General features: G+C 31.8%; 1 protein-coding gene across 19 annotated transcripts in view; it reads right to left on the bottom strand.

Moving 5' to 3' along the window:
- Positions 1-3,536: 3,536 nt before the first annotated feature.
- Positions 3,537-12,877, bottom strand: part of LOC105342095 (lymphocyte cytosolic protein 2) — a 38,964-nt gene continuing 29,623 nt past the window's right edge. For 12 of the 19 annotated variants that reach the window (XM_066069920.1, XM_011448933.4, XM_066069908.1 and 9 more), the window contains 12 exons: positions 12,008-12,059; positions 11,641-11,676; positions 11,209-11,265; positions 10,745-10,807; positions 10,454-10,483; positions 10,171-10,224; positions 9,909-9,965; positions 8,558-8,647; positions 7,677-7,720; positions 7,499-7,579; positions 7,124-7,270; positions 3,537-5,085 (listed from right to left, as the gene is read on the bottom strand). In XM_066069920.1, coding sequence (XP_065925992.1) covers positions 4,975-5,085; positions 7,124-7,270; positions 7,499-7,579; positions 7,677-7,720; positions 8,558-8,647; positions 9,909-9,965; positions 10,171-10,224; positions 10,454-10,483; positions 10,745-10,807; positions 11,209-11,265; positions 11,641-11,676; positions 12,008-12,059 — 822 coding nt within the window. In that variant the 3' untranslated portion in view covers positions 3,537-4,974. The remainder of the gene's footprint in view (positions 5,086-7,123; positions 7,271-7,498; positions 7,580-7,676; positions 7,721-8,557; positions 8,648-9,908; positions 9,966-10,170; positions 10,225-10,453; positions 10,484-10,744; positions 10,808-11,208; positions 11,266-11,640; positions 11,677-12,007; positions 12,060-12,877) is intronic. The other 7 variants (XM_066069914.1, XM_066069917.1, XM_066069922.1 and 4 more) reach the window with 5 other exon arrangements.

The raw sequence follows: 12,877 nt of genomic DNA, 5'->3' as shown, positions 1-12,877 counted from the left end.
TTTTGAGATGCTTGTTTTAATGAACTGATTATTGTATCAAATTTCTTCATGGTTGATGTATATCAATGTGTTCAGGGATTGATTATTATTGAAACTTCATATATTTGATAATAAAATACGATCGAAAACATTCTTTTTTTAAGAATGTTGCTATCTTAATCAACCAAAACCGTTGTAAAATAAACCACCCGTTACGTAAAGTATATGATAGTTATGTCTTTTTTTTAGTGTTTGTTGTTTTATTTTATATTTATTTTTAAATTATATTATTTATCTTTCAGCTGTTTGATTCCCTTGTTATAAATTTTATAAATGTATGTATATGATAGACAAAGTGAAGAACAAAAATATATTATGTGTTATTGTTAGAAAAAAAACTAAATAAAACCATATTTCACAAATGTCTGTTCCGTTTTAAATTTCAAAGGAGTGAAAGGACTCATATTATCATTTCTACTCTCACACTAAGAAAAATGCATCATAGTTCCAAAGAATTTCAAACAATCTTTTTTCTCTTTCCACCATGAAGTTTTTAAAAAAATCATCTTTTCCTCTTTCCATTGTGATTTTTTTAAGTATAAGAATCTTACAATACATATAAATTACATTCATGCTTATTAATTGTTCAATACAGTACGTTTTTTCTTGCAAACTGCTCGTTTTTAGATTTGAATGGAGAGGATGGTTATAAGAGTATATACACTATCGATGTGTACGTATTTCTTGTTATTTAAAAGGGCTGCTCTATAAAATTAAAGCCTCTTTCCTGCCTACATCAACGCCATCATGAAGCATCTACGTCTACATCGACCTGCGTGTTTCTAGTACCATCGTTGAGGAAAAAAACCTTTTTTCCCTTCAGATTTTGTAGCTTACACTGACTGTCGTTGACAGATACTAGCCCCGAGTCCTCAATTTTCATCATTTCTTACCGGACGTCTGAATGTACAGGAAAATGTACGCATTATGCAAAACAAGTACATGATTGTATGTAAACCCACACAAATTGCATTTGTGTGGTTGGCATTTCTTTGCCCCAAGTCCACATAGTTTTATACATTCTATTCACAGATATAAAGACCTAACCCACGTTTGTTAACAATCTGTACATACGACGTATGATGATACGTAGAGTTTTATTTAATTACTTGTCTTTAAACTCGAGAATTACAGATTGTTTTGAATTACCATTTTTGGCATGCCTCATAATCCTGTATCCAGTACAAATGCATTTGTGTTAGAAAGCCACACTTTTAAAGTAATTTTTAAAAATCTAACTATATGTAATACTTTATCAAACAATAACCTTTTTCATCGTTCTACACAGGGCGCTTTCCATTTACGTTGCCTCGCCGGCGACGTTATCGGGAAACGGTGACGTTAATGGAACGGTTGGCAACGTCACAATGATCCAACGATGACGATTGCAGCTTAAAACTGATACCTATCTTAAAATTTGATCCAGAAATTTTGCCTATTTGCAGTTTTAATGTATTTCAATGTAGTAAGACAAATTGTAGTTTTAGAAATACTGGTTTTGTAAAATATAATAACCTCGACGCCATATTGTTTCCTAATCGGCAACGGTATATTGCGTTGCCACAATCGCTCGCCGGCGACGCGCGTTCCAGCAATCGGCGACGAAGGCAACACCGGCAAATCCGGCGATGCCGGTTAAATGGAAAGCACCCTAAGTATAGACCAACACTCACCTTCAGAAGCAGTTTGTTTTCGTTGGAACTACATTTTTTTGTGCTAGAAACAGTTTCCCCCAGATACAAGTGTTAATCGCCTGATAATCCAGTTCTTTAATATTATCGACAGCTGCCCAAAACACACTTTACCTATCTGACTGACGCATATCTTTGCAAAGGAAGGTATGTTTCCAAAATGTCAAGTTTATAGGTCACCTGAGTAAACTCAAATTACCTATAATTGCTATCCGTTTTCGTACATCGTCGTACGTCTTGTGTTAACAATTTTACATTTTCAACTTCTTCTTAAAAACTACAAAGCTAATTGTTACCATTTTTGGTGTGTAGCATCTCTACGGTAAGAAGAATCTAAATTGTGAAATTCGTGGCTCTACCGTCCCCAGGGCATTACAAGTGGGGCCAAATATGAAAAAAAAGCCAAATTTTGAAAAATCTTCTTCTCCTCTCCCACACATGTGAGGAAAAAACTGTTGTATGGTTATAATGTCCATGAAGCCCTCTACCAAAATTGTGAAATTCATGGCCTCTGGGTCAGGGGTTCTGGCTATAGAGTGGGACCAATATGACCATATAGTAAAAATGTATTAAATCTAAGAAAATCTTCTTCTCTACTCCCATATATATTTGTTAAAAACTAAATGCATAATTAAGATGTCCATAGAGCCCTCTACCAAATTTGTGAAATTCATGACCCATATGTCAGGGGTTCAGGCTCTAGGGTGGGGCCAATATGGCCAAGTAGTAAAAATGTATTAAATCTTAAAAAATATATTCTTTTCTCATACATGTGGGCAAAAAACTGAATACATGGTTATCATGTCCACTACTCCTCTACCTTAAATGTGAAATCCATGGCCCCTGGGTCAGGGGTTCAGGACATGGGAGGGGGGGGGGGGCAATATGGCAATATAGTGTTAATGCATATAATGTTTTAAAATCTTCTCTATTCTCACACATATGTATGAAAAACTAGGTCATAATTATGTTTACCAGGAAGTCCTCTACTAAAACTTTAAATTTCATGTCCCCTGGAGTATGGGTTTTGACTCTTAGGCAGGGCCAAAATGGACGTACAGGTGTTAATGCATATAATGTTTAATAATTATCTTCTTTATTCCCACACACATAAAAGGAAAACTGAATTCATGATTTTGTAGACCAGTTTTTCGCCAAAATTATAGGTTTCATAGTTGTTTTTGAAAGATTTCAGGTAGGGAGGTGGTCATCATTACAAATTTATAATTTTTACACTCCAGAATGAAACTCCTCGACAAGTTTGTGTATGGGTTATATGCTACTCAGGTGACCGTTAAGGCCTATTGGCCTTTTGTCTTTATAAGTAGGATCTATCAAATGTAATAAAATTATATATTGCCCATTAACCCTCTAGGAATATGTAAGTCGATTCCTTTGGTCTGTTCCGGACATTCATACTAACATTGTCAAAGTCGTTAAATCAAATGGGTGACCATAGTGTCACATGTAAGCTTCGAAAGCATCGTAGTTATTGCACATACTTCGGGCTTTAAGATCCAAAAAAAAAATGAAAAAGTTTAAGCTTAATTGCAAACTCTTGTTATTTATTTACTTTATTAATTATTTTAATTAATTGTAATTGAGTCCACATTTTATTAGGTTATTATTGCAGATAAAAAAAGCTCTTAGAAACTTCTTTACCAGGCACTTTATGTTCAAGAAAGAAAGACCCATGGGCATACACATTGTCATGTACCATCACAAATGAAATCTTCAAGCAATTATCGTATATTGTTATCTAATTATCACAATTTGTGATACCCTCAAAGAAGACAAACCAGAATATCAAAATCTTAAACATTGTTTTAATTTCTTTTTCATTTGATAGTAATTAATTAGATCAAGATTTTAGTTGTGATTTTCAACGAGCATAAATTCATAAAACTCATTTGCATAAATTTTACATTAATTGCCGTTCAATCATCAATACCGTTCTGTAAAAGGATGAAATTAAGGTATACAACAAGAAACAGATTGAATTTTACATAACATGGTTTGACATTAAATATAATTACTATCACTGAACATTAAACACAAAAAAAAAACGAAAAAAAAACCAAAAAACCAACTACATATAAATTGATGGCCATTCATCAATTATTTAAAAAAAAATTCTATTTCTTGAAAATTATCAAATATCTGTATCAAATCATCACTATCAAATTTGGCAATTTTGGTTTTTTTTTTAAATATTGATAAAAAAACCCTATATAATCAAATATCGATCAAAAATTTTTTGATATCTCGTTTACTAAACAAAAATCACACACAATTGTCAACTATATTTGCCAAGTCAGAATTTTAAAAATACTTTTTTGCAAACATTAACAAATGAAACAAAAAAACCAAAGATTACATAAAAACACAGTGAAGACCGATAAGACAATAATAAATGACCATAACACACGATAACATTAATCAACGAAAAATTCTTTGAATGGAATATCATTAATCGTGACAATATAATACGGCGTTAGGTAGCATTGCAATGTACATGTACCTGTATAATTTTGACAAACACATTAATTTACAACAAGTAATGTGTTTGTATTATGACTTCAATCAAGATTGGCACAGATTATTTTTTTCATATACTAAGCATAGCAAAATAAATCGTTTGTTACGCAAATGCACATTCACAAAAAAAAAAAACACCTCCCCAGACTTTAGGGGTAAAATATGGATTTGACATTTATTACAATTTGTTCCACTGAAATAGGAGAAAAAAACATGAATAAACAGAAATATAAATACAAATGTAATAAAATATACACGTTACATAAGACAATTACTTGATCCTCACAACGCCACTTTTCTCTCCGTCATCTACGTAATACTCAGTAATCGGACACAATCACACACACAGTCACGCCGAAGCAATCAACCTTGGGAATGTTAGCTATAGACGATTGCTTTCCATAACAACTTCCAGAACATGTAACACTGGACAGCTATATATAAAAATAATATTATAATTTTGGTGTCATTCAATACACGATGGTTTTTTTTAAATTGTAGAATACCGATCAACTGGATGTGGAGAACAATGCCTTTAATCTGCTCAATACTTTATACATGCACGTAGAATATTCTCTCCCTTTCAATATACCAGAAAGGTCTGAATGGCCTTTTTCAGTGGATACGATTCATATCGTTTCTAAAAATCAATGACTGAGGCAAAGATAAAAATGAAAAGACAATAACAGTCTTCAGTCATAAAACACTAGATTCTCGGACAGTTATGCTTTAATCTAGTCTGTCCAGAGTCCCCGGCCGCTAGAATTAATGTATGTTTCCGGAAAAACTCCACTAAATCGTTTACCGTCTCAAAGGTCTAAAATAAAAAAAAGATCAATTTTAATTCAAGTTATTCATTTATTATAGAGATAATGTGTTTATATTTTACAAGTAAGATTTCTTTACATTTTCATAGATTAAAAATCCGGATCATTAGACCTACACAACTTATTACAAAGTCAAGAACATGACTAAACGTTTATATAAGGTAATATACTAGGTAAAGCATAATTTGAATACCGTGCAATGGAATGAGACGACAGAGTTCCAATCCCTGATTTGACTTACATTTGTAGATCGATATTGCGAGTTTTGGATTTTATTCGATGTTTTGTGTATAAAGTGCAATCTTACTTACTTTGTTACTCATATCTAAACTTCATGTTCGCGCATAGGAAAATAAATAAATTTACTTTGCAAGCTTTCGAGTTCTTCATAGATACTAGTAATTGTATACATTATCATACAACTTATTACATCATATCATATTCTACGAATTTCGTTATTTCATTATGGTTAAGACACATGACTGCTACTGTAAGTCAACTTTTTATGCATTGCAAATACAATATGTTTTTGGATAAATAGTCAATCTTACGATATCACGATCTCCACAAATACAAAAGATTGTGGCGTTCTTTTGTAATGGACCCGGCTGTTCAACGTCGCGCCCGGGGCTAATATACAGATTTCTGAATTAAAAATTCTTGATTTTTAAAAGATTTCTGTTGTTTTATAAAAATAAAATGAAGTCTTTTTTTGTTATGTACTTATCTATATAATATACATGTAGTGATTTTCATATTTCAAGCTTGCACACACTTAATTTTCCTTTGATTAAAATTCAAGGCCAAACGTTGAATTTAAAACAACTTCATGTTGAAGTTACGCTCAAAATTGTTGTGAATATATGACAACCTTTATCAGCTATAACTGGATATCGCAATAACATTTTTGAGTGAGCCAATGTTACTACCTGTCGGTTTTCTAAAATACTTAAACATCATACATGTAATATGATATTAACTTCACCCCTGCGAATGTGTTCGGAAAGTTTTCTTTATCGTTGCTTAGAACGTAATAAATCAAGAGGTACTCGAATGAAAGTTCACGAGACTTCACCGAGATTTGTTCAGTTCCTGTGAAATTTCGAGCGGAAGTATAAGTGTTCGGATAATATTCTCAAAATACGTAAGTACTGGTCGTTTTTCATATCATATCCTATTTTGATTCATGTTAAAACGGGAAAAGCTTTCAAGACGTATGTCTTATTTCACCATCTAGCAGTTATTTATATAAAACGATAATATTCAGAATAGAGTTATCGTTCGTGTTCAACCACGTGTAGAGTGGTTGAAACAATAAACATTGGGTTGCTTAATAAAATCATAGCCATGTTTGATGCTTGTGGTGTGCAATACTATGTTTTTTAAAAAAAATAATGGGTGTCTGTTTTGTTTTAAAACTTAGTATATCGAGCCATTTTCAAGGAACATTCTGCATGATATGGTATAGTCTGTTTCACTATTGATGTTATTACTAGGTCAGGCGCGGATCGAAAATTAATCCTCAAGAGGGATCTCTTTTAAGCATGTTAGTTGTTTCAACAGCAGACAAAAACTAATTTTTGTATAGTCGCATTTATTTCTGGAACACATTTCATTCACCAATTAATGAAGATAAAGTTTACAATCAATAAACCTCTAGATTTTATATTTGACTACAAGAACCTAGATACTGTGAAATAGACTATATACACGAGGTACGATTTTTACTGCGAAACTGAAAGGGTCAAATAAAACCACGTGATCTAAAATTTGAATGACAATTATAACATTCGCAGGGGTGAACGTGATACCCTGTGGGTATATTTGTTTGGTCGAAGAGCTGCAGGAGTAATCTTAATTTGCTCGTTTGCAGTATGGAGATCTCCGGTAGATCTCCATTGTCTACGTTCCAAATAGCAGGTAGACGCTTGGGATATCCTGGACTAGTTCTGTAGGTAGCAAACGAATACACCCACATGTGACAACAGAACCTGAGCGCCCATCCCTTTCCCTACACCTTGTTCTCACCTGTTCCCCCTTCTTCTCCTTGCCCAGGGCGTACGTGGAGTCGTCCCTCTGTCGTATAGGAAGGTTATAGACTTTACCATTGTTGTAGATTTGAAGGGTGTACGGCTGAGCGGCCTTTGTACTGGGTCGTATTAAAAACGTCCCATTCTAAATGCAAGATAAATGCCATATTATATTATAATCTGTAATATTATAACAAGTGTATTGGTAAAAAAATGACATGCATGACAGAATGAAATAAATTTTGTTATTTATTTTTCTAGTACATTATAATATAAATTTGCTCAATTTTTTATGAATAAAATACACATTATCATATCAATTTACACATGAATTATAAATATTTTTTAATTTGATTGAACGAGGTGAACAAACCTTTCCAAAACCCTTCAGAGCCTCGTCGGCTTCGGTTCTGTTCACACTCTGGTACCAGTATTGCTGAGAAATGTCAAACTCCTGGAACAAGAGAACCAGATAAACATGCAGTTATAGGACACAACTCCCTTAACACGTTTAATATCATTTTCAAGAAGCGGAGACATTTTTTACTTACATCAGTGCCGGGAACGGGCGGGGGTGGTCGGTCGATCACAGAGCCTATGTAAACAAAATTACAAGAGTTCGTAAACAACTTGAACTCGTCTAAACAAATCTTTTTTTGAGGAAATGTAATGACGTTTTGTATATATATACAACATAAATCGTGCAATATTTCACTAACTTAGAAGATTTATGAAATTTTCTACAAGTCACATTCTGGAAAGTTAATGTCATACATTCAGCATTTAAAATACATTGTAATATCAAAGGACGATTTTAGGCATTCAAAAATACAACTAGTGTAAATTTCAAGCAATTCAACCAGTTATATATATTCTGGATTACGAAAAGAAAACAACTGTGTTGTTATATACTAGTATCAGTAAGGAATATGCTTTTGAAAACGAGAATATTGGTTAATTATTTTATTTCAATTTCATTGGTTGAAAGTGAGAAAGTGAAAAAGATGTTAAAAAGGCCGTTGACTTCTGTTTAAAAAATTGGTTAATGTTAAAGCATTCATCAATAAATATAAACTGCTCAATATAAAAATTACCTAAAACTTAAAATAAACCCACCAAATTTCTTTCTGTAAGTGCTTTCATGAGTTTTGAACACTTATAACAGGAATTTTGCTATACGATACAGAGTCGTAGATTCGTTTTTAAAATAGTTTTCAAGAATATCAGTAAAAAATTAGGCGTGATTGAATTCTAATCATATCACTAACTAAATTAATCCATTGTCTTTCTTCTTTATTCTATAATCATTATTATTAAAGTTAACTACCAAACAAACTTAGTTTAAACGATTATACTCTAACCTAAAAATTCAAGTATTAAATTCGCCAATCCGATATCAAGGCCTCTAAAACCGAACCTTTAATGTCCTTACCTCTTCCTTGGGGTTTGTTAAAACTATTGGGGACTCCGTTTACACCTCTGTGTTGGTTGGGGGTAGGGGGTAAAGACCGGGCATCTTTAGCTGTGGATAAAGCATGCAAATACACAGGTGTCTTTATCCTAGACTGTGATCAGTTAAAAGGTTATACACGAGAAAACAATAGAATGTATGCAAAGATATGTGTAATAAGGACAATGCAACATATCTAGATAAATAGTTATACAACATGCTTTATTTACAATGTGCATCAAGCTACGTAAAATGTGTTTAAATAGTCATACCATATACACTCAACAAAACTTCTAAGTGTTCACCCTAATAGATATATGATTTTGAAATTACGAAATAAAACGATGTGAAATTTTCAACATTTCAAAACTAATATGTCTTCTAATCAATAGCACAGATGAAATAATAAAACAACACCTATAAAAATTATTACCCGTGACGAAACATCAAAACATAGAATTGTTATTTTTCCGCGCATGCTTAATTTGATTGTCATTATTTTGCGATTGATTTTAGTCTTTGATTAAAAATAAAGCCACTAAACATGGCCAAAATGATCACTGCAAATACAGTCTTAGCCATTGGAACATTGGTGTATGCATTGTCTCCACAACTGATCGTATTCACTTATAATCTGCTGTTTGTTTTGATCTCACCATTGTTTTAAGTATGAAGCAATCCGAAGGAAACGTTATTTTTATAAAGTTTTTCTACTTCCCAAGCGTAATTTCATTTTCATCGGCAACTTAAAACAATCCAAAAGCTCTGAACGAAATTCAACCAAATGGTAAGTGTTAGTGATATTTAGCAAAGGTCAACATCTCTCGCAACCTGATGTCAAGGTCAATGCATCATTCTTAACAAATTGAAACTTAAGTGGAAATCAGTAACTCTGACGGCAAGACAAATAAATGTGCGTATTTCATATATGAAATACATTATACTGAGTGAACACTTAGAAGTTTTATTGAGTTTATATATATATATATATATATATATATATATATATATATATATATATATATATATATATATATAAAATATACACACACTTCAAGTACAAGCGAGATGCATATATGATGTGAACACATAAGTTATAGTGAGTGTAATTGAATATTAAAAAGGCTACTTTAATTTAGATGTTAACAAACTGCAAGGCTCTGTATATTGTTTTAAGATAAAAAATATGAAATTAAAGATACAAAACATTTGCTATAATTGTCATCGATATATTATGAAGAGCACGAGTATAAATACAACAGTATTGAATTCTTTACTTTATAAGCATTTGTGACCAGCAGACTTTGTACTATCATAGATCTGGAAATCTTACTTTGAGCAGTTCTGCCTGGTGGTTTAGATGGAGGTATTGAGGGTGGTATATTTTCATCTGATAGCAATTAAAACAGGAATCAATCATGATAAAAACATAATCTTAAGATAAATTCTTGATACTTGATTCTTAATTAGAAGTTTGGTAAAATCATCAGTTTAGGAAACAATTACATCTCCAGGCAGTAGCACAGATAAAAATGTCACAAATAAGCATTGAAATATATATATCTACAATTTTGATTGGATCACTGAGTGTTTACCTTGGGATCCCCTGTGGGGGGTCCTGGATGATGGAACTGGCGGTGGGGTCACGTCTATAAATAAACAACATTCTAAAAGTCAGACCATAACCAAAACATCAACAACAGAGATAACATTATTTTATATTTTAGAGGGCGTGTGTTTATGTAATTTGACCAAAACACATCTATGGCATTGCAAAGATATCAAATGCTATTATCATGATGCTATTTACCCCCCTAAGTAAATTTATCATTTATGTAAACTATTTTTTTCTTGTTTTTATGTAAAAAAAAAATGTACCTCTTGACGAATGCTTCATTTTTGGTGATTCTATAATAAAAAAAATAGTTGATTATTTATATAAAGCGCTTCTCTCGGTGTAAATTGTTGTTTTTTAATTCATAAATTTTTTTTTAATCTCGGCGTATATTGTCTTTTTTCCTGATGTCAATGTTGAAATAAACGATAAATATAAATGTGCAAACTTCAATTTAAAGCTCCAAAAGATGCACACATTCTATCATTTATGGCCATGCATATGCCATTACACATGTCAAAGCCGCTTCGTGTATACTAAGTACAATAACACACCCTTGACTTCAGGCTGCAAGCCAATGATTGGTACAGCTCCTGCTGGAAGTTTTTTGCCAGATTCTACAAGTATGCAAGCATTCTGAATAACAGTCAGACATGCAAAGACAAGAAAACCTGCCCGCTTTGCTTATCAAGAGCAACAGATACATGTAGTATTGAATGCAAGAAAAAAAAACCCAAGAACATATATGTATAACTTTATTTCTAAACTTGATTGAAATGAAGTATAGTTAACTTGAGTTCAGAAGATGTGCATAGGTTATGAAACCGAGATTATTAAGATATCATATAATAAAAGTATATTTGTTTAAAAACACATCAAAAGCTAGAGAAAAGTTGTCATTTCAACAGGTTCATGTGTTTGCATACAATGAAGATGTTTGATGATTTTAACCAAGATGATGATGACAATGATGCATTCTTATATTGCCCATGACCTAAAGTAAATCAAATTTACCTACCTGTGCTGGGAGAAGGTAACGCTGCACGCCCTTTTGGTTTCGGTACAGCTCTGGATTCTGCAACATAAATTAATTAACATAAGATTTTAAAGACACTATTTGACAATGTTTTATCTAATCATATTACAAATTAACTACTCATAAAATTACCTTCGACTACATGTATTAGGAGTGTAAAACAATAGAGACTTTAAGCTACCCGACAGCTTTAAACGTAACCTCCACAAAACTTAGGATCAAAGACAGGAATCGGGAAATATTATTGATATAGAGAAAAAACCCACAACATTGTTAAATTTTTCTAAAGAACTTGAAGACAAAAAAAAACACCCAGGATTAGTATTATACTAGGTGAAGTGCCCTTCATATAAGCAGTATTGATGTACTAATTGGTTTCTAAATATCAAGTCAGCTTTCCAGGTTTGAATATACCTCGTGGTACCGGGGGAAGCGGTTGTGGTAAGTCAGCTGAAAAATAAAATAAACCAATAATGCAGGTATCTATAAAATAAATCAACTTCTATCGAGATCAACATTTTTATTTCTGGTTGTAAAACGCCTTTTAATTGGTTACAATTTATATTGTATAATATGCATTGCTAACATTGCAGTAGGACGCATAAAAAAAGTTTCAAATTGAATTAAACTGACTTTGTATTTTTATATTTTGCATAATCTTATGTCATATTTAAGAAATGTCATATAGTAATATTCAATAAATGCTAAAAATAAATGTAAGAAACGTAATGGCCATTCATTAGAAATACCAATTACTTTAGAAATGAAACATGTATCTTACCTGGGTCAGGACGTTCATAGTCCTCCTCATCTTCATCATCACATTTTACGGCCTTGAAAAATTAAGTTAAAATGTACACTTTCGTTTAATTTTGCTTATTGGTTGTATATTTGCAACAAAAAAACTTTTGGAAACAAAAATACTTCAATTCAAATTTTATTATAGAATTTTCAATAATCAATAGAGCTTGACATTAGTTTTAAAAACATGATATTGTAAATCATGAATTTATTGGGATGGTGTAAAATACAATATTCAAAATAGTTTTGCATTTTATTGCACCAATTTAAAACGTTTAATTTTGCAATGCAGCATGACCGCCATGAAGCTATTTATTTCCTAGAATTCTTTAACTTTAAATCAACAAAATACCTGAAACGTTCAATGATTTTGATCTATCATATTAGTTATTATTCCAACCCAATCAAGATTTCGTATTGATGTATATCATTTTTTTTTCACGAGAAAAGCGGTCCAAAACCTAGTATTTATTGTCGAATACTAAATATCGTTTACATGAAACAAAGAAGATAAAAGTAAATCAATAGGATATCAAGATGCAAAATTTGAGAAAAAATTGTATTTAAACTTGCTGGTCATACATGTTTTTTTTTTAAATAAAGCTAGGTCATATGCCCTGTACATAACATTTCCGAAACTATGACTTATTTTACACGAATTGAAAACAAATTTTTCATACAAGAACTCAGGATCCTTAAACACTTTTAAAAGGAAGCAATGTGCTTCAGTCTGTTTGTAAAAATTATATTTTGGATGAACGCCAATTTTATTGATTGAATAATAGATGATCCTGGGAACTCTATGACATTATTTAATATCAACATAATTTTTCAAACAGATTTTAATCAG

Source organism: Magallana gigas, chromosome 8 (genome assembly GCF_963853765.1).
Source record: "Magallana gigas chromosome 8, xbMagGiga1.1, whole genome shotgun sequence".
In the NCBI taxonomy this organism is placed as follows: Eukaryota; Metazoa; Mollusca; class Bivalvia; order Ostreida; family Ostreidae; genus Magallana; species Magallana gigas.
The sequence above is the reverse complement of the archived record's forward strand: the minus strand, read 5'-3'. Positions and strand labels throughout refer to the sequence as shown.